The 22,261-nt window shown below is 36.7% G+C and overlaps 1 protein-coding gene across 1 annotated transcript in view; it reads left to right on the forward strand.

The window, feature by feature from the left end:
- Nucleotides 1-9,640: 9,640 nt before the first annotated feature.
- LOC139722018 (uncharacterized) overlaps nt 9,641-22,261 on the forward strand; it is a 105,581-nt gene continuing 92,960 nt past the window's right edge. The window contains exon 1 of the mRNA XM_071633345.1: nt 9,641-9,779. Coding sequence (XP_071489446.1) covers nt 9,707-9,779 — 73 coding nt within the window. The 5' untranslated portion in view covers nt 9,641-9,706. The remainder of the gene's footprint in view (nt 9,780-22,261) is intronic.

Raw genomic sequence — 22,261 nt, forward strand, 5'->3', positions numbered from 1 at the left:
TTTATTAAAAAATTGTAACATCTCAGCAGGTACTGTATATGCAGTATATTTAGTGAGTCTAATTATTCTTGAATCAGGACTTCTAGATCATTTCACGAGTGGTTAAATTCGCGATTGTGGAGTAGGTATCGACTGTAGGCGTGTATGTCATATTTATATCAGGATCAGAGATGATATTTTCACATGTATTTAAATTTGCAAATAGCACCCGACTCGCGAAATTCACAAAAATAAAACCTTACGAAATATGCGGTGTATACAGTACCACGTGTGTGTTTGCATTATTTTAGAAATATTTTGTTAGTACAATGTAATTGAAGGCTGAATTTGAAAGAGGTAAGAAACAAATACCAGCCTTTGCAGCACTAATATATATGATCATAAGAGAGTGAAGGTTGCAACTGATTGACAAACTGCCCTTTTTCAATGTTTAAATGCACAAATTATTCATTGTTTTGAAAGTAGCCATGGTAAAAGAAAAAAAAAATCATAGTAATCTCGTTATAGAAGATCATTTGGCTCAAGTCCAACCTTGTGTGCTGGTATTTTTTTTTTTTTTTTAAAATCAAGGCTACTACTAAACGCTGAAAATCTGGGGTTATGTATGTCGATAATGGGCAGTTTGTTGATTAGTTGCAATAAAAACACCTTGATCCAAGAATTCATCAATTTGAAGAGTGAAGGTCGTTTATCCATCCCATCTGGTAAAGAAAGGCAGCGTGATTCATGGATTTCAAAGGTTGTTCAGATTTGTCATCTTTAAAGTCAGATCTTGATTTTGTTAATCAGTGAATTTAACATGGTTGACATCGGGCAGGAAACATAGTGGAAATGTTGACAAATAACTTACTCTGGTTGCAGCATTGGACAGTTGCTGCTTCTTGGACAGTTATTCAAAGTAATTCCCGACTGTCTCTAAGTGTGTTGCTCAATTGCGTGTTCCATAAGATGCGATCTGTTGCTCGATATTGATGGAACATGTGAACGTGTTCAGTGAGGAAGATACGACAGTGTGATATGCGCTCTTCTGGCTACAGATGCTGCATTATTCTAATAATTGTGATTATCAATACTCTCAGCTTATTTTGTTTGTTCAAAAGTTGTATTGTAACAACTATGTTGTGCATGCTTGTGTGTGTGTGTGTGTGTGTGTTTGTTTGCTTGTGTGTGTCGACTCTTACACTGTATGTGCTTGAGTTTTGGCTTGTTGTTAAGCTATCGTACGACAGCTGTCCCGCCTCTGATGTGTGATGTGAGATGCGTGGATCGATTCAGAGTTTATTTTAATATGTGCATTCCTGTGTGTGTCTGTATAATGCGTCACATTATTAAATGTATGTGGTAGAGAGATGTCACCATGCCTTTCTATGTTTATGAAGCAATATGAACGAATTCACATCAAGCTTGGTGCATGTAATGTTTACATGTATTTAAGGATTTAAAAAAACTTACTGAAATGTATGTCATAATAAGCCATAGTGGAACAAGAAAATGTGATGAATTTTACCATCTGTGATGCTGGTGTGAGTATTGTGTAACACTTACGCGCAAATTCCATGCCGTTACAAGTAGAAGGACACGGCACATTGCTTTGTGAAGAAAGTCGTGGACCAGTATTAATATTAAGAGTATATATGCACATGTCTACCTACAATGTCTGTGCTGTCAACTTTCACTCCCTGCAAACATGGCAATAGAAATGTATTTAGTGGACATTGTAAGATTAATACTGTGTGATATGCCAGTCAGTAAATGTAAATACCAGTGAAGTACAGGATATGTTTGGCCAGCAACCAGTGAAAGGAAAAATAAAGAATTGAAAAACTTGCTGGAAGATTATGCTCCCTGAATACTGCTAACACAAATGAGGGTGTAAAGTTCATCAAATCAAAAGTGAGTTCTGTCTTTATTATTCTTTGTCTTTTTTTTTTAAAGTTTGATCTGCAAGCCAATTTGAACAAATCCTTGCCTTTATGTGTACAATGTCTGAGGTGCCAAGTAATATTTGTTATTTTCTTTTACAATAATTGATATTTTTATTCAAAATTTGATTTAGCATGGCTAGTATGCACCATTTTTAATTCTTTTTTTCTCTAGTGAACATTAAAGTAAGTGTGTTATTTTTTTTCTGTGCTTGAGTATGTTTTTGACCTACAGAGGTTTCCATCCCTTCAATGTATCACTAGGATTAACATTATCCATCAAACGGACTATGTTTAGTGTGAGATACATTTTATATGCTGTATGTTTCTGTCATGGCCAGGTTATGTAATGTAAACATTTTTTAACACAGGGACAAAATTTAACAACATTGTACATGCTTCGTAACACTTGCCGCTGTGGTGTTCCCAAGACATTCCAGTCAGCCACCGAGCACACTTATCTGCAATTAGAATTCGTGGCAATTTCATCGAAACCTCTTGACTTCTATCCTGCATATGGTCAAATTTGTTTGTTTTTCATTCAGCGGATTAATATGGCGTCATTTTACTTTGTGGGTAGAGGGGTTTACTTCCCAAATTTTGTTGCTCACACCTTTGTATTTTCATAGAAAATTGCACTGTTTGTAAATCATATGAATGGAAATAGATTTTATTTATCTGTATATTATGCTTGCTTGTGCAGATTCATTGCCAGCCTTTCAGTGTTTAGTACTTTATATTTGCATGAGCCCGTAAGACATTTCATTTCTGCTCTTTTGTCAAACAAGCAAAAGTTTGTTTGCTTGATATTACGATGAAACTACAGAGTGTAATTTCTTAAACAATTTTCTTTTGTCATTTGCTGGATATTTTTTTTAAAATAATTTTCTTTGTTGTAAATGCAAGACATTTGCAAAACATCACTTCACCTAAACTGTAGTAATGTCTTATGGAAATTCATCTTCAAGATATATTCGTTTCGAAGCTGGTTATTAAAATGTAGACCATCTGTGTGTGTTTATATGCCATGGACAGAACCGCAACCAACGTGCAGAGTATGTGGTTTGAAGTCCTGCCACTTTTAAAAAAATATCTTGATGAAAAATTCTGGAAGCACGGGCAGAGTGTTCATCCTGGCATCATTATTGGGAAGAAATTTTCGGTAAAGTTCTCAGTGAACTTACTTGTGTTAAACTCTTTAGATTATAGAGTTTGCAAAACAAGGGGAAAAGCAAAAACAATAACAAAAAGAAATGAAAAGTAAAGAGAAAATTGCATGCTGTGCACCCGTAAGGATTAACTGATCGCCAGTGAGGAGTATTCTTATATACATGGACCTCCAATTAAAACGATTTCCTCAGGACCAGCAGTTTTCTTTTGTTACATTGAAATTTTTCATCGCTGAACAATAAAAGTACAGGTGACTCCTTTTATAAATATGTCCGCGGGGACCGACAGTTTTCTTTCGTTATAGCGAGATTTTGTTATAACCTAACAGATAAAGTACGTATAGTATCTAGATAATCATTTTTGGACCTGAATTTTTACTCTTTTTGTAAACGAAGTTTCGTTATATCCATTTTCATTAGAACAGGAGTGCACTATACTTTTATAGCCAAATAGAGCACATGTCCTATATAATTTTCCCATTTCAATTTCAATTTCAATTTCAAATTTCCATTTCATTTAGTAGTGCATTCAAGTCTCATGCATATGTCTGTTGCAACCCAAAAGATGATTGGAGATGTACCCAACCTTGTAGCAACAATAGTAGGCTATGCAATAAATCTATAAATGTGATTTAGACAAAAAGTTCAATTTAACCCGCGGGTGAGAAAAACAGAAGAGTTGTTGACCGAGTTGTTAAAAGGATGAAACATGCATACATTTGAATACATTATGAAAGCAATGTATCTAGGTGCCAGTTGTATCTGGAGTTTACTGGCATGTGGTATTGCAAAGCTCATTCACAAACTGCATAAGAATCTTTCAGGCTTTTTGCAACAGACTTGCCATTTTTATTTCAAATAAGGCTACTGTGGTTTCTAGGTTGGAGGCTTGCCCAACCTAGCAGCAACTAAGTGTTTAGTTTACCTACAATGTGTATTCCCATATTATGTTCTCGCTCTCGTTTTAAGACCAGTACAACATTTTTTTTTCAAGGTTTCACTTGTTCGTAGTTATGGAGGAAAGTTCATCAACATAGGGACCACAAAATCACAAGCCAGCAAAATACCAGAGTGATTTTGAAAATTACTCTCTACTATCAACATATGTATGTGCATTTCTGCGTAGATTCTGTCTGTATCTATTAACACTGTGCTTATGTTCTGTTACTCAGGAGAAGAATGACCAATGTGATAATATAATGTAATATTCTTATTACACAGAAATATGTCATGATGTGCAGTGACCCCCCCCCCCCCATAATATGGACATTTCTAACGTCCTTAGCTCATTAGCAAAGACTGCAATGCAGCATTGTAGATGGTTATAACTATCTTTGTGGGTTTTGTTCAGTTTTACAATGATTTGTGCGTGAAAAAATGAAACAAAGATCTGTTTTAACCTTTGATAGACTTGTAACATTAACATGTATGTTCCCTTGTGATTAAACATGATTAGCATGATATGAAGATGTTGTTCTTGCTCAGAAAGATTGCTGAAATTCATTTATTATTTTTTGATGGATTATATGTTTGCTCTCCTTCTGTGTATTGTGCCAATCTAAATTTACTGCGATGTAATTAGTTTTTCAACTTGAGTTTAATCTACCGAGATAACGAATTCTTTTTGAGCTTACAAAAATGTAGACCGAGTTGAGACCAAGCGGATGAGACACGTATCTTCTACCTTTGGGGAAAATAAATCACTTGATTTTCACTGGACATGAACTTTAACCCCCAGTGTACAAGATTCTGAAATCGACATAAACTTAGTGCAGGTCTGATCAGGTTGCTGTATAGGCATTGAATCATCTTTGCTGACATTGTCAAATTTCCCTCTGGAAATTTTTTAAGAGTATCTATGTTATTACAGTATCTAACATACAAATGTTGCAATCATGTTATCTGTGAAAATTGTGAGAGAATGAGAGCAAAGAATTTCCTTCCATTGGTTGTTAACATAATTTATCCTTGACGGCAGTGTAAAATAAATGTGTACCATGGCTCCTGTATCTTTAAGATTGATATTTATTTGTCCAGTATGTATTTCGACGAGCCATGAATTATAACTTTTGTGATATATATGCGATGAGTTTTTGTTGTTGTTGTAATGAGACTCTTGCCCAATAGAATTCTTAAAAGACTGATGAATTTTAGACTTTCGATAATTGTGTTTGCCATCAAACTTGATATCCTATTGATACATAGATGCTTGCATTAGATAATATGCTTCATCTCCTTATGGGCAATATATTGAATTCACTTTTTGTTTGTGACTGAATTTCTGATTCTTGTGATTTTTTTTTCTTTCAGAATATGTAGAGTTACACATGAGGTAAATGTTTGGAGAGTGGAGAATGTAACATGACAGAAATAGTATAAGAATTGATGTTAGTACATGCGTTACCTGAAACTACAAAGATTAGGCACTGTATTTTAGATATTTAAACACATGCACACACACTCTACTGTATGCTGTGAGATGAGACTGGGGTGTATGACGGATTAAATTGGAAGCTACTATTTTGGTTTTTTTTGTTTTTGTTTTTGTTTTGTTTATATACAGAGATAAGTCGACCACAGTATGTTGAACTGTGTGAAGATAAACAGTGTGTATGAGTGGCCAAAAGTCAAATTGAAATAAATGTTTACTTTTAGTAACACTGGACTTGTCCCAGAAGCTGTGTACTTGTACGTCTTTCGAAGTCCTTCTGAAATGCTGCATGTGCGAAGTGTTTTTTTTTTTTTTTTAACCAACAAAATGATCAACTCATTTAATATTCGCTCATTATCCAGTCCCAAAGTGTTGAAATTAATTTTGTCTGTTGTTTTCTTTTTTCATACTTTCTTTTTTTGCTGAGTGATAATCAGAGGGGCATCCAGATGATGTTCATAATTTCACATCATGTAGTACATAAATCGACAGCTCCATGCATAGATTTGTGGAATTTATGGTGATCCTTGAGTAGAGAAACCAATACTCTGAAAAGTCTTACACAGATTACACTGAACACTGGTGATAACATAGGAGCCTCACATACAACGTATTTCAGAAATGTAGCAGTGTAATTCCATTACTATACCACTTGCTTAACAAGTTCACCTGTGTAGAATCTATGCATGCCTTCTTCTTTTGTTCTGCTTCTTTGCGTCCCAACTTATACATTCTTACGGGGAGGCTGTCATGTCATCATCCTTGTTCATTGCGATTTGTTATGAATTTTGAAAACACTCTTATTCCTCGTCCCAATCACTATAAATTCTGAAACTCTGTACTCGGGATAACTGATTTATAGTTGTTTAAATGTAAAAGTCTATTTCTCATTCCAATCGCTATTAGTTCTGAAACTCTGTACTCGGGATAACTGATTTATAGTTGTTTAAATGTAAAAGTGAAAATCGTCTGGAGGTTTCCTTTAAGGTGATATATTAAAAACGACAACACCAGGGTACTTCAACATCGATACTTTTGTGTGGTCAAATGACTGGTCAAATGGTAAAAGTGCTCCTTTCTTATTTCATGTTTTGTGCACATTTTAAAAAAAAAATACCATTGTCATACTTTCTACAAAGAATTGCCTCGAGGACTTTGCATTTTGTTTTAAAATCTGATGAGCGTGTGTCAAGAGTATTATTTTTGTTCTAGTACATCTTTCAGGGCACAGATATTTAGATGTCATGTTTTGCCTTGAAGAAAAATACCAGCTGTAATTTTTTTTTTTTTAATGAATAAAGTCAGAATTGTATTTAGGCGTAATATATTCAGAAAGCTTACAATATTTCAGTGGGAAAAAACCCCCAAAAACATTGTGTGCCTTGACCACAGATCAATTCTTGGCAGATATGTGTCTTTAGCAGAACCCCCTCGCATAGTGACATAAAAACAGTTTTTCTACTCCTATAATGAAACACAAGACACATTTGATTAATCATTTGTATATCTTAAGAATTTTAAAAGAAGTATCTTAATGCTCTATGAAACATGATTTACAGAATATTGCAGCCATTGGTCATGTCTTAGATATCAATGTACATACCTGTAAACAGTCAACTAGAGATGGCGCTATATCAATTGCAGTCATACTCGAACCGTGATCTACAGTATAGGACTTGACATGTGGGAAGATGATATCTGGCAATGAACTGAATAGGGCCACGCAAAAACAAATCAAAACAAAGATTCTGAATTATCTGTTTCTTCTCTCCATTCCCTCCTTACTTCCTAATGCAACTGCTACTACTTCTACGGCTACTTTTCCTCTTTCTGCTCCTACTTCATTACATTTTTTTTTCTTTTGTATAAAGTCTAATTCATTGAGTGGCCCACATCTCTACAAACTTGTCTTTTATATGGGCCTTTCTTTTCAAATGAGACAAAACTTTGAACAAATTAATAGTTTCATATATGTATGTATGTATATGTTATTTTGTATTACATTTGTTGTCATTGCATCTGGAAAAAAAAAGACCCTATGATATTGGAAATGGAAGTTGAATTGGAATGAAATAAATTCAATTCAATTCAATTCAATTCAATTCAATTTATTTGTTCAATTCCACCAAGAATAACAAATTACAAAAATTGTAATATTGGGCGAAGACAAAAAAAAAATATCAATGATTAGAAAAACATGACAGATAGCTGATAAGAGACTTAACATACAATATTTATTTATCAGATGGAAAAGATAGGAGACCTGCTGAGAAGCAATGCTTGTAAATAAAAGAAACTCCTATTTACAAATACAAAACAAAAAGCCACCAGGTATACACAAGACTGAAAATTTCAGCCTGAAAACTATGTACAATATATACATACAGTATGCGGAGATGAAATGATAATTGTGTGTGGGAGGGGGGGGGGGAATGCAGCACACTAACGGATGTTAAAGAAAAAAATTGTATTTAAACAGAATAAGGGATTGAATAATGGGGAAAAATTGAACTTGGACTTGGACACACGGTTACAGGGACAAGAGTAAAGAGCAAGCGTGAAATAAAGGCAATAACTTACAAGATATCCAGTAGCTCAGCATTAATCAATAGAAACATTTTTTAAAACCAATACAGCAGATGATATTAATACATGTATCTAGCTGTTCATGGAGACGTTAATTTAACATTCAGTCCTATTTAGAAATTAATACATATATAACTTACAATTTATGAAACTTTATCAACAGTGGAAACACATGTTTGTATTCCCTCTGACAAATTTCAGAGTGTTAAAAAGAAAAAATACAGGTTCAAATTTCAATACACTGAAGCAAGGTCAAAATATTTGAATTGAATTGTATTCCCCTTCCCCTTCTTTTCCTCCTAGAGTTGAGACCTTCTCCTGTTCATCCTACCCCACTTTAGATATTTCTACTCCTCCCTTTCCTCCTCCTCCTCCTCTCCTCCTCCTGTCTTCACTCCTTGCATTTTCCTTTCTTCCCTTCCGACACCCTGTCCTTGGCCTTCTTTTCCAAAGCTCCTCACTTCTGTTTCGCTTCTCATCAAAATCATTTCTCATGTTGACATCTCTTTCCTTTTATTTTTATCTATACGTTGTATTTATAATCATAATTATGTGCTGTAATATTATGTTATACAGATGGAGAAAAACTGGAAAACCCATAGGCTTAAACTTGACCTTGAGTCGGGCCTCTCCTCCTCCTTCTTCCCCTCTCCATATTTTTCCTTGTCATCATAATCCTCTACCCGTGAGCTTTTTCCTTTTTTTCCTCCCCCTTTTTTCCCTTTTCTCCTCTTTTCCTTGTCTTTCGTCTATCCTCCCCCTTACGTTCTTTCTTCTTCCTCACTGCTGTAACCGTGATATAAATGCCGAACAAAAACCTTTTCCCTTTTATAGTTGAAGAACGTAGGCCTACTAACCCAGAGGATTCATAAGGATAATTTTTTTTGGAAAAAAAAAGGAAATGATGGAGGACAATTCACTATAAGAGTTATGGACTATGAGGAGAATGAAAAGGAAAGTCTAGAAAACGAAAGAAGAGGAGATTTAGATCTCAGAAAAAGCAGGGCCCATGCCTCCCGAGTTCTTTGACCACTTTGCTTTTAATAGTTTTATCCACCCCACCCCTCCAAAGTCTGTTCCCCATCGGAAAGAATTTATTGACCTTTTGGTCTCTGTCCAAACACATCAGAGTCAAGTTCATTGTGTAGGATTAATACTTCGAAGCAAGCTCTTTTGTGTATAAAACACTTGCAAAGAAAGAAGCAGTACTCGAGGGGAAAAGCAAGGCGGCGTTTTGTGTTCAGTTTTCCGCGGAAACCGTTCCCCCATCCCTGTTCACAGTTCAATTGATAGGGTCAAGCAAAGGAATTATTGTTTGCCGCGTGTTCCCGCGCCTCAGCGCCTCCGTGTAGGGTACTGCCTACCATCCAGTTGCCGCGCCGCGCCGCTGTGATGTGAATGTGTGCGATCCATTGCGATCCACACTTGTGAATCAGCAGCGGAGATTGATAACTGATGCGGCCGTTGATTCCGCGGCCGTGATTTCTTGACCGCATACAATACATGCATATACAATATCGGGTCATAAAGTTAGGATACCGGTACAAGTGGCGTCGAACTGTTCCTCCACACTTTCTTGGGATTTTTACGCGATAACGATGGATGTCTTTGATGCAGGAGCTTCTTACAGTCCAGCTCCAGCGAGAGTTGAAGGGTGGCTTGAGGTGTTTGGTAAGTTCATCTAACAAGCTAGCTTTTTGAGCAAGTTTTAATGAATTCTCAACAAGTTGTTGTGTGCGTGGGAGTGTGAACGACACTCCGCTAGCAAGCGGCACGGTCGTCCTCTCGCCACACGTCCTCAAAAGGGTTGGGCATGGCACCGCCGCCCTGCAGCTGCCCCTGGGACTTGTTAGCCTGTGACATCAACGTCTTAAATCTACGTCGTGTTTCTTGGTTGGGTTTTTTTTTTTCACTTTTGAGGATGGATGTATCGCAACCTCATCACGTTGTCTGTGTATTTAAATTTACAAAAATCTTATTCTCACCGCGAAGTATCTCCTTATCCCTGGTATCAATAGATAAAGATGTTTAAATCTCGTATCCACCCGCACCCTTGATCTTGAGCCGGTACCAAACCACATCACCGCACTATACTAGTACGCGTGTTGTATTGGAGCATCCAGCAAGGTTTAATCAGTACACGGAATTCAAACATCTTGAATGGAAGAGAAATTTGAGCCCAAATAGTCTCCTCTTGATTGAAATATTATGTAATTTAAAATCAATTTCATATGATTAAATGGGTTTAAGAAAGAAAGTTTAGTAAAACAAAACTATTCATGTATTAATTTCTGAAAGATGACAGTTTAGGTATGGTTTGTATGAATTGTAAGATGGGTGGATATGAAATCTGACTCTGAGGGAATAGATTATAATCAGTGAGAGTTGATCACACTTCAGACAGAACCATTTTTTGATGCATGCATCTTCCAATAATTCAATAGCATGGCGTTGTATTCCAACCAGTAACTTTAGAATCCCCGTACTGTATCTATGCATGAAGTGTAGAATCAGACAACTCTCATTAACTATACACATCCCTGTCACTGGCACGGGGAAGGCGTCTGGTCAGGCTAAACCCTCATAAAAGTCTTTCAAATAAATCAATAACTTTTTGTCATATGTACGTTCCCATAATTTGTACAGTATTTGTGTCTTTGCACAACATACGTTTTGGAGGAATTAAATGTCTAAAGAGCAATACAATTTTATTAGGTGAAGATTGATCTTTAGTCATTTTAATGTTGTAGAGAGTCTACCGGTATCTTGTTTTAATAGTTTTAGCCAGTATAACAGATTCAGTATCTTGTGCCACAGCTTTGATGCTGAGAACCCATTTAGACTATTGTCTTCTATATGCAATTTTATTTTGTGATTTGTATGTACTCTTTTGTTCAGTAGTCATCAAGACTTTTGTAGATTGACAAATCAGAATTAAAGTCCCTGTCAGTCAAGGGCCTTGTACACTTTAATTTGGATGGCTGAAAAGAGAAAGAAATATCAATACCGTACTTCTAAAGTTAGGGCAATAGTTCAGGAGTTGGTATTCCCAGAGGCAAATAAGAATTCAACATGTTTATCATTTCCAATGATTGTGTCACATGAATATTCATTTTCATGTTGAATAATTATGGAAGCTTGCTGTGTATTGTTTTTAAAGGTCTGTACCTACAAAACACCTAACTGATACAGTGTTAGACTTACATTAAAAACTTTGTCAAAACTTTTTTTAAAAAGTTGATAGGTGGATAATTTAGCTTTATACTTTCAAAAGTTTAGTGTCGGATTTATAGTGTAGAAAACTACATAAACATTATGTTTTTAGGTACAGTTCAAATGGCACTGTGTATACACCACAGTTGCATTGGGCAAGTTTGACCCTTGTTGGAAGGATTAAAGAAATTGAATAAGAAGCCCGCACTATGGTGTGGTTCAAATCCTACAAGAGTTGCAACACTTTGGCTGCATCCAGTTGGAAGGTCCTGAGTCCAGCACATGGTATCACCATATCGTGTGCAGTGACTTCGACCAGATTTGTTTGGGGAAAGAGAAAGAATGAAAGAGAAAAAAAAAAACTACACTGTACCCTTTGGCAAAAGCGAATGGAAGGGAGATATTTGCCCCTGCTGAATGGAGCACCTCCTAAATTGAGTGCGTCACATATCTAAAGGAGGCTTGCGTAGCGGAACGGAACGGGGAGAGCTGAGCTGCGGCTAATCCATCTCAGCTCTTCACTTGTTTGCCCCCCTCTATCAAAACCAGACCGAAATCTCACTCACGACAATGGGGGCTTAGCGGTTGTAAAGCGTTAATGTGTGCTGGCCGGACAAGATGAAGACTTGTGCAGTGTGTAAAGGAAGCACAGTTGCTTGTTTGACCTCAGTCTTTAAGTATGACAATAGCTTGAAAAAAGATTCCAACAAGGCATGAGTAACTAGGCAAGTACCGGTATATCATGCATTTTACCCCGTTATTAATACTTTGAGTTCATTTATGAATATCAAATCCAAACAGACAGACTATAATTGAGATTTCATTTCCAGGACCTGAGAAGCATAGTGTTGATTGATTGAAATGAAGATAGCATAAATTCAAACTGTAGTCTGGAGTGTTGGGTTATATGTGTAGAAAGAAATCAAGGTATGTTGCCACTTTGTTTTTTATTTATTACAACTTCTGGCTCTGAGCTGTACTATTAAACATCCAAGGAAATGCTCAAGGGCCCAGAATTATAGATCTTACATTGATGAAAAAGATAATGAAGTGGTACAGAGGGAAATTATTTCTTAAAAGGTTTTTATTAATCCCCCAAAAAAGGTATGAGTTTATATTTAAACTTTACTCAAACACTGAACTTGAGAGGTGTGAGTTGGTGTTAGATTTATCTAGTGATGTGATGAGAGAGTAAAGGAAGGAGATAGACCAAAAGAGAGGGAGGAAGAGAAACGAAGGAATAGGAACATGATAAAGTGGTGTAATTCTCAAAATTTTGATCTAGTTTCATCATGTATAACAGTTTGGAAACCAAATATCTGTATCTTTTTAATAGATTCTGCAGACCTAATTGAAATGAGTACAAATAATCTTAAAGATACTTTTTTTTTGTTTTTTGGATTCAGGGAAGTGGTTATGTAAAACACACGTCAGGGAATAATTTTCTAACTCAAATTTGATTAGTAGTTTCCGCTGATGTACTGAATTTCGAATGGTATTGTGCACACTTCTGTATGGAAGAAAACTGCTACACAAAAGATAGTTTGTGGAGCAGTGATGTTAAAATGCATAGCAAGTTGCAATGTGATACCAGGAAAAATTTTTCCCTGCACGTGTACTTGTTTAGAGAGAACAAGTTGTATGAAAGGAGTTAGTGGCAATGGTTACAAAGTCTAAACTAAAGGAGATTACTGATTTTCAGACACTTACCAAAAATTATACATTCAAAGCAGTTCTTCTGGACAGCCCTCCTTTTCTTTTTCCTTTGGCCCCCCCCCCCCCCCCCCCCCCCCCGTTACCGAGTCTCACTGTCTGCGTTGACAGTGCCACTAGGGTTTCACTGAAAATAGAGGATTAGGGAGTTAGAGTAAATACAAAAGGGGGCATCCCTATGACTGGATTCCAAAAGCTATGTACAGTAAATGCAATAGCAAATAGCGTGACATAGTTAGAAGTAGAAGTGCCAGAGAAAATGTGAATCAATAAAAACTCTAGCTCAGAGAAATGAAGGCGTATCAATGTGTAGTTACAAATTAAAAGGGCTATCATGCATTTGCAGGAAATACACTACATCTTTGGTGGATATTTTTTTCTGAAGATGGCAGTTTTATAGTGGAAAGACCCCAGCTCCAGTAGTGTTGGATAGAAGGAACAGTACAAACGATACAATCAAAAGTTGTTATAGCGATCACTTCAGGGCTATTCCATCAATTTATCCGGTACGGAAGATATGATAATTCACAATTATCAATAGTCATTATGTACACTGTATTCTCATTGAAGATAGTTTTTGAAGAATTCTTTACTACCAGAAGGTCAATGTTTAGATTTTTTTTTTCTTGTTTACAGTATATACTCAATGAAAACACGTAAGATTAAGAAATAGAAAAAACAGCAAGAAGAAAAGACTTCTTATCAGTCTTGATAATGTAATTCAGATTTCATGACTATTCCTTCTGGTTTTATCACTTGTATCATTTGAATATCTGACAAATCTCTCATCACACTGTTGAAGTTTTGCTACCGTGTACAGATGGTATGATCTGAATTTTGAAATGAAAAGGTTCTCGTGAAATATTGATAAAGATGCAGATCAAACAAGGCATAATTTATAAGCATTCGATCTAATACAGATGTGAATGTTCACAGGATTTCAGCGGAGGTTTCATTCACGTTGTACTGTTTCTTCCATTAATCCAAAGTTTACATTTGTACTGTTAATCACCGACAGCTCAGCTAATATTGACATGTGGAGAAAAAATTGGGGCAAGAAGCAGTGCTCAACTAATCACTGTGAAACAGTATTAAAAGAGGGAAGTCGAGGGAGACAGCAGCTTTTTGCATGCTTCAGTTTGTCGTGCAAAACTCAAAGACAAATCTTATATGTGGTGCAGTGTTTAAATGTCTTTCTAGTTTAATTACCTGCACTGGTTTGATATGCTTGTATGTGTCATAGATATTGCCATAAATTAAAGGAAACAAGTTGTCATATTTCTGAGGTGGTTTCCCACACCATCGCACATAATGTATGTTTTAATTAAAGGTCCCTACCCCCACCTCTTTTTTAAAAGCTTGCGTGGATACAAGTAGGCCTCCTCTATTGTACGTCATGCAATAACCAAAGCTCTGCTCCTACCTGGGGGTTGATTCCAGAGCTCATTGTTCTAGACAACAACCTGAAGTTAGCCCTAACTTTAGTCAGCCCTAACTTTCAAGGAAATGTCTTGCAAGATGTGCATGATAATCTCTGCTGTCCTTTTTTTTTGTTCACAAATGAGGCTCAGTCAACAAAGCTGTGAAAGCGTGGAAGACTATTAGCATTAAACACACCCTGCATTGCCAATACAGTAAAAGGTAGCCAAGCAGGACATTGTGTAAGGGTCATTTGTATTGCAGCAATCTGCTACAAAATACTGTCTCAGTGCGGTGTGTTACAGTAACAGCCTTCTTGTTTCATAAATTTATAGTTGGCACACACATTTATTTCAAATACAGTGTACACTGTACATAAATTTAATTGTGAAAAGGAGGCAGATTGTTCAGCCTCATTGAGGATGGTTTCTTTGTACCAGAGTACGACTTTGGAAAGATGATGGAGAGGATATTTAGACCAATTCTCTTCATACGAGTTGGAAATAGATCAGTTTCCTGTGCTGTACAATTTCAGAGATTCATTCTTTGTATTGTTGGCTCAAAGCCGAGATGTAAAATGAAAATGGTGACATCGTCCTAAAAGAAAAAAAAAAGACAAAATATTATGTACATGTAGGTGTGTGTGACAAAAGTTTTCATTTATACCCACCTTGGTTCCACTGGTCTAGAAGTAATTCAAATCAAATAGAATCCAGCCAAACTGAAGTCTGTGTGCTCATAACAAGGGGAGTGGCATTACTGTGGGGACCGACAGGTATTTTGCAGAATACTATATTCAAAGAAGGTGCCATAATTCAGGTGGCTCTTTATCTTCCATATAACTGTACATATTTGCAAAATGGAGTGGTGCAAACTGCTCATATTGCCAGTAGAATGGGCACGGTGATGTATCGTGCGGAGTTGTGAAAGAGCAATTGTGGAATCAGTTTGTCAGCGCTGAATGATGGTGAAAAACTTCAAACGCCCAGTTGCTGCCCGCCTGCAAGCGAAGCACAATCCACTGCACGGTTTCACAGTAGCAAAAGAACTTGTTCATGCTTTCGAAATATATTTCTGGTGTGATATGTGCTATTGTAAAGAGCTGTGGAGTGTTCAGACAATAGTGTTTAGAGCAAATGTTTAGAGTTTGGAGTATTCAAACTTGAAAACATTACTCAACTGACGCAAGTTGCATATTTCTAAACAGATGCACTGTCAACAAACTTTATTATAAGTGTGAAAGCCCCAACTATCTCTCAGAAAAAAGCTGAAAGAGGTTAAACTCAATGCCTGAGGGCAGCAAAGGCTCAATAGAATCACATGGCAAATGTCTGAATTATCCAGATGGCTCTTTTTAAATATCGTCTGTGGTGCGATTTGCAGAGACAGAGAAGGTGGATGAGTTTATATTAGTGGACAGGTAGAAAAAAAAGTTTTTTGTCGGTGCACCTGAAATCTGCAGGAATTCTTGTCGTAAGATTAGGTTTGATTGATGGTAATCAGGGTGCATGAACCCTTCTGAGCTTTTCTCATCCCCCAAAGTTCAACTTCAGGTGATTCTCAAAACCAAGTCAGCACGGTACATTTGTTCATCGAAGTGCTGCACACACATGCAGTTTGTTAGTGCCGGCATTATAAAGTAATCACTTGCAATCATAAGGCCTTTGTGAAATATAGTTGGCATTAGTCCATTTTCATGTGACCATTCCATGTAAGGTGCAAATGTGTGTGTGTGTGTGGGGGGGGGGGGGTGCAGAAGAGAATCTGGGGTAGACAGCCTAATACAACAAACAATCTATTTCATCTTCTTTCAGAACAGAAGCCTTGGATGCGACATTATTGACAACCATGTTTGTTGCACCAGATTTCTCTACAGTCTTCCAAGATTAAACAAGTCTTGAATATGTTTGGTTCTTTCCTGTGGTCACAGTACCCCAATGTTGGATCATTTTGTACGGTACATGTACCGTGTCATAGTTGTAAACAGAATTTTAGTGCAGACCTGGATGTACATGTAAGCCTCCATCTTCACTTCAGCGGCTACACTTGCATTAATTGCTGTACATGTATACCTGTGTAGATGCATAGTGTTACATAGGGATTAATATTACCAGCTACTATTTCATCCATGTTCTATTAATGAAGTGTTTTGTAGTAACACAGTGTAGAGAAAAGACAAACAAACATGGTTCTTAAAGAGGAAATCCACCCAAAAATGAATAAACTTCAAAAGAAAGAGAAAAAATTTTCCTACAGAAGGATGCAAGAATGACAAAAATCAAAAAAGAAATAAGGAAGATATGACAAATTTCACATTTAAAAAAACAAAAACATTTCTTGACCAGTCCTTACAAATATTCAAATCAGCAAGTTGACGATGTCATGTTCTTACAATATCTTATTCATTTCATATACAGAAATGACAAAAATCTCATATTTCACCTGTGTGATATATAAAACTTGTCTTAAAACCACACACACACACACACGAAAAAAACAATAACAAATGTCAACTCCAGATGATATATCGTGGTAGGGGAACCTGCTTTTACAAGTATTAATAGCTAAAGATAAAAACTTTTCGGAATTTTGTATAACGTGTAGTTACATGAAAGATTGTGAGGGTATGAAATCATCACCTTGCTCGTTTGAATATTTGTAGGGTCTGGTCAAGAAATGTTTTCCAAGTGGGTTTTAATAATAACCACAGAAAGTTGTGATACCATATGATATTCTACCTGGTATTGTACTTTAAATGAAAGACCTGAAAGACAAGATGAAGTGGCCAAGAAATGCGTCTGGACTTCGAGGAGATGGACACGAGAGTGTGTGATTTAATTTCCGCCCGCTACGCCTGGCTCCTCCCCATTGCCCTCGTTCTCTGCCTTCTGAAATTAAAACTGATATCGCACAGTCCATCTCAGAGCTGACGCTGCCCGGGGCAGGTATATGGGCTCATATCCCCAGATCCCACTGCAACATCTCCCCGAATCCACCCACGAGCATTGCAATGAATAAAGTTCTTCATATTTTAGTGATTGTTTTATGTGTTGATGGCATGAGTCCTGATCGCTGGTAGAGATTGCAATTTAAACATCAAGGATCAAGCTTAGGAATATAAATAACAACCTCACATACTGTACTCTTAGCCAGAGGCAACCTGAACTCATTGTTTGGCAATTGAAATGTGACAGCCACATGTCTGTCAAAGTATTAGGCACCAACCCAGTTGGCTGTTTTTGCCTGGGGTTAAAAAGAAAAGAAAAATTATAAAGATTGTTTTTAATGCCTTGTTTTTCTCACAAAAAGCTTTAGCACTCAGTCTTCATTTTTGCAAATGAAGTTGTGGTATATATACTTTTTATTGCCATAAGCATGACTTTAAAGGCTGCTTATAGTAAAATCTAGGTCTGTTCTCATTTCGAAATACACTATTGCATCACAACATTAAAGGTACCAGGTATTGTTTACCATTGGGGGCAATGATGAAAAAGGTGTACGAGTTATCACATTTGATGCATACATTATGTGTAGGTCAGTGGTATCACAAAATTCCTACCATATAAAATTTTTTTTTGCAATAAATCCTAAAATATAAGGAGATATCATTAAAAAATATAAGGAGATATTGATCATTATTTTTCTCAATAGACCATAACTATAGAAAATTTATTTGTGAAACAATTTTATTGTAACTATTCTTCACATTTTGTATATTTAGCAAGATTTAACATTGATTATGTGGATTAAAATTTTTGCATTGGTTGTTTTTATAACTATCTCACATTTCAGAACTATTTTAAAGCACTAAAGCTGGATTTAAAGCTGTTATTATTTTTTTTTTTTGTTCCATCTGTAAATGGTAAATAATGCCTTTAAATGTCACAGCATTGGACTTTCCAGTCCCCTGGCAACAGAAAATCCCTACTAGGTTGTGGTGCCAGAGAAAGAAAGAAAGAAAGAAAAAAGCTAAGAGTTTCTGTGCTCATTCAATGAGCAATTAACTGAACCGTCTGCTGCAGCCAATGTGCTATAAAATTGTAACAACACATAGCCAACCTGTACACCTTTTTGCATTATAGCCCAGAGGATGTGATTTGAAGGCACTTGATGAATACAGCAAGTACAGTGTATGTCACAATTTTTCTTTGGTGAGTGTTTTCATGGCAAATGGTCATATCTCACCTTGTGCAAAATTTTAGATAAATCACACTTTCAATCTTTGATTCCTGCTGATGTCACAAAATTTTCAATTTGCAGAGTGAACTGCCTGTCTATTTTTGGGTGCCTAAAAGAGATACTGGTCCACTGATTTGTATGATTGTAATATTTGTACACTTGCATGTTTTACACATGGCACAAAACGGAACACATTATATTTTGTGGCGAGTTGAGAGTATTATATTCATTCCCATAATTCCCATAATTCATTCCTCATAAATAATGAGAAATTAGATTTGAGCTGATTTTAAAGGGGCATAGTCCCGGTAGTGTAGAGGGTGCTGTTGATGATATTGCCGATCACCGTTAGCAATGATACGAAGATTACCGAAGTTGAGCTGTCATCAAGAGTAAAGTGCGTAGGTGTTGCTGAGTAACGTTGCCTTTGTTGCCTTCTCTGCGCATCGCGCAGTTTGTAGTAATGCCAGGGTGCATGCATGTGCTTGTTATTATGACATCACAAAAGAAGTTTGCTAAAGCTGTCATCCTCCTCAGCCGAATCATGAGCCGAACTGTGATCGGACCACTGACTACAGTGGATCGGACTTCTTCGGACTCGGGGAAGTGGACCACAGCGTAAGCGCTAAAGAGGAGTCGATAGCGTAGGTCTCTATAGGAAACTTGCGCCGTGCGCCCGTGTACGCATTTGACTAAATCAGGTCTAGGGCAATTACCCCCTGGGCAATTACCCCGCACCCTTTCCCTGGCCCTAATCCTAATCCTAATCCTGAACCTAACCCTAACCCTATTCCAAGCTCCTAACCCTAAACCTAACCCTAACCCTAATCTTTACTCTAACCTTACCACTAACCAGTATTTGGCCGGGGGGGGGGGGGGGGGGTAATTGCTCTCTGGGGGTAATTGCCCGGATACGGACTAAAACACCGGGACCATGCACCTTTAAATGCTTTATGGCTGGGAGGAGAAGTCAGCCAGTTGCTGAATGATGATATTTCTTCATTTCCTGTGCCAAACACACTCCTTTGTATCAAACAAAAGTAAGAAATAGAAATTAATTTACTACATGTGTTTATAACGAGCTCAGATATAGCAAGATGTGTAATACAATAAGATAATTTTGCAGGTTTCATACCTTTTATATTCTTATATATTTATCTCTAACATATCAAAGATATGTACATATACCTTTTATATTCTGATATATTTATCTCTAACATATCAAAGATATGTATACCTTTTATATTCTTATATATTTATCTCTAACATATCACAGATATGTATAATACATGTATGTGATATAATGAGGTATATTCTTATATATTTGTCTCTAAACATATCAAAGATATGTACATGTATAATACATTTATGTGATATAATGAGGAAATTTCAGTGGTCCCAAGCAGCTCATAGTAATGAGGTTTCCCTGTCCCTGGAAGCAGACAAGGATTTAGCAAACCACTTCATGACAGCATGAATGGAATCTTTACTCGAATGTTAAATAGTCAGCCATACTCGATCTTCAGCTTTCATTCTTGTGGGAGATTCTGTATGTGATGCCATTGCTCGATTGCTCGGTTTTCGTACCCACATGGTGCCTGATCAAAGAAGTTGGAGTATAGAGTGGTAGGTACCTATTTTTTTTTTTATTCTTTAGGTGCAAAGGTTTGTTGCTAGCATGGACTGAATGCCTCAATAATTCTGTGGGTTTGCTGCGGTGAGGAGGAACCTTCGTTCTAATCTCTCTGATCCCTTAGAATAGACGAAGTCAAATGTCTGAGAATGGTAAAGGCGATTGTGCAAGGCTGACTTAACACCTTGTGTCACCCTGATTGTGTTTGGTTTTTTATCTATTCTTTTTTATGTGTGACCGCTTTGATCTGTCTTTTTTAAGCGTCTGTATTCAATTTTGTGTGTGTGTGTATGTGTGTGTGTGTGTGTGTGTGTGTGTGTAACAGCTGTGATAGTGCTCCTGTGGGTGTGTGTATGTATGTATTTGTGACAGTGTCTTTAGTTCTTTTTTGGTGCATGATGATATGATTGGCTTCGTGTGTGTTTATGAGTGTGTCTTTTTTGTGTGTAACCTTTGATTTTACTTTATTTGTATATGTGCTTGTGTGTATGTGATGCGTTTTTGTGTTTTTAACCTGTTGAGGACGGGCTAATTTTGCTATAACACACATTTCCCATAGACACCTGCCCAAGTATACTCGGGACTAGTCTTTAACAGGTTAAGATTTCCTTTGGGAAGAGCACTAAAGAATTTTCTGTTTACAATTCAAGACTGTAGAAAGCTCTACAAGGATAATTTGGTAGATTACTAAATTCACAAATTTATATAAAGCTTGTGATAAATTACATTCTTATGTTTTATAGATGTCCTTTACAGTAGCTTTGCCTGCTTGCCAAGTATAATTCATTTTTTCTGCCTTTTATTAAAAACAGTAATGAATTATTCACTAATGATATTGAATGAGAATCCTTCTGTTGTACCTTTAGATTTCATTTCTGAACATCCCACCAACTGTACTAAAGATTGTGCCTTTCTTGCCACTTTCATCACGTATATCCTTGAAAAAACAGCAAAATCAAACTTTGATTACAATGCTCCTTGGATGTGCATACCACACTGTGAGGCTTGGGAAAGGGGAGGGGGGGAGGAGAGAGGGGAAGGGGGATCCCCTCTCAAGATTACCCATAATCCAGTGTTATTGTGTTGTGTTGGGAGTACTGTGGTAACATCATTCAGGGGGTCATAACTGTGTGCCCTGAACACCTACCTGTTTGAAGTTGGCATGGCAACCTGGGGAGAGGCTTTCATCATCCAGTTTATTCCTCTTACAGTCTTCTAGGCATCTATTCTTGTTGTAAGGACCCCTGGCCTGTAGTGCTACATACAGTGTCAGATGTCCCAGTCCAAAGGGATGTTTACCTTTCATATCATCATTAGTCTGTAACTCATCATGCATTGACAGAAATTGGCTTTCTTAACCATGAGTTTCATTTTTATGTTGTGTAATAAATGGTAAAAGACAAACAATTTCTGTCACTGGATAGCCATCACTGATAATAATCAGACTAAAAAAAATTTAGAAAAGAAAACAAAAAAACAAAGAAGCAACATGTCCATGTGCAGGAGTAACACATTAACATGAGTGATAATCAAATGTTTACATTGTACATACAATGTACACGGTATGCTCAGAGCATGTAATCCAGTAATCACATTTGATTTTTTTCCTTTTTGTCTAATTGTCACTTCACAATAGAAATACATTTTTAGAGCATACAGTTATTTGTTTTCCTAAGATGCAACAGTTGCTGAGAAAATCTGCAAAACTATGGTAGTTTGGAGATAGAGATCGTGCTCGATGCTTTTCGTGTACGACCAAATAGAGCTTGTGCTTTGCACAGGCACAGCATTGTCAATACATTATTCCGGAAATTGAATAGCACAGCTGCCATTTGAGTTTTTATATTAATATGCGATAGCAGGAATTGAATTCCCATGTAGTCTACACTCTATCAGTGGCTGTCGGTAAACATCAAACACGTATGATCGCAGCAGTTTCCTTGAGGACTTGCTGAAAAACAACATATCATATGAAAACATTACACTCTTTCTTGCA

Source organism: Diadema antillarum, unplaced genomic scaffold (assembly GCF_040938485.1).
Source record: "Diadema antillarum isolate AM-2024a unplaced genomic scaffold, OU_Dant_1.0 scf00000155, whole genome shotgun sequence".
Taxonomy (NCBI): domain Eukaryota; kingdom Metazoa; phylum Echinodermata; class Echinoidea; order Diadematoida; family Diadematidae; genus Diadema; species Diadema antillarum.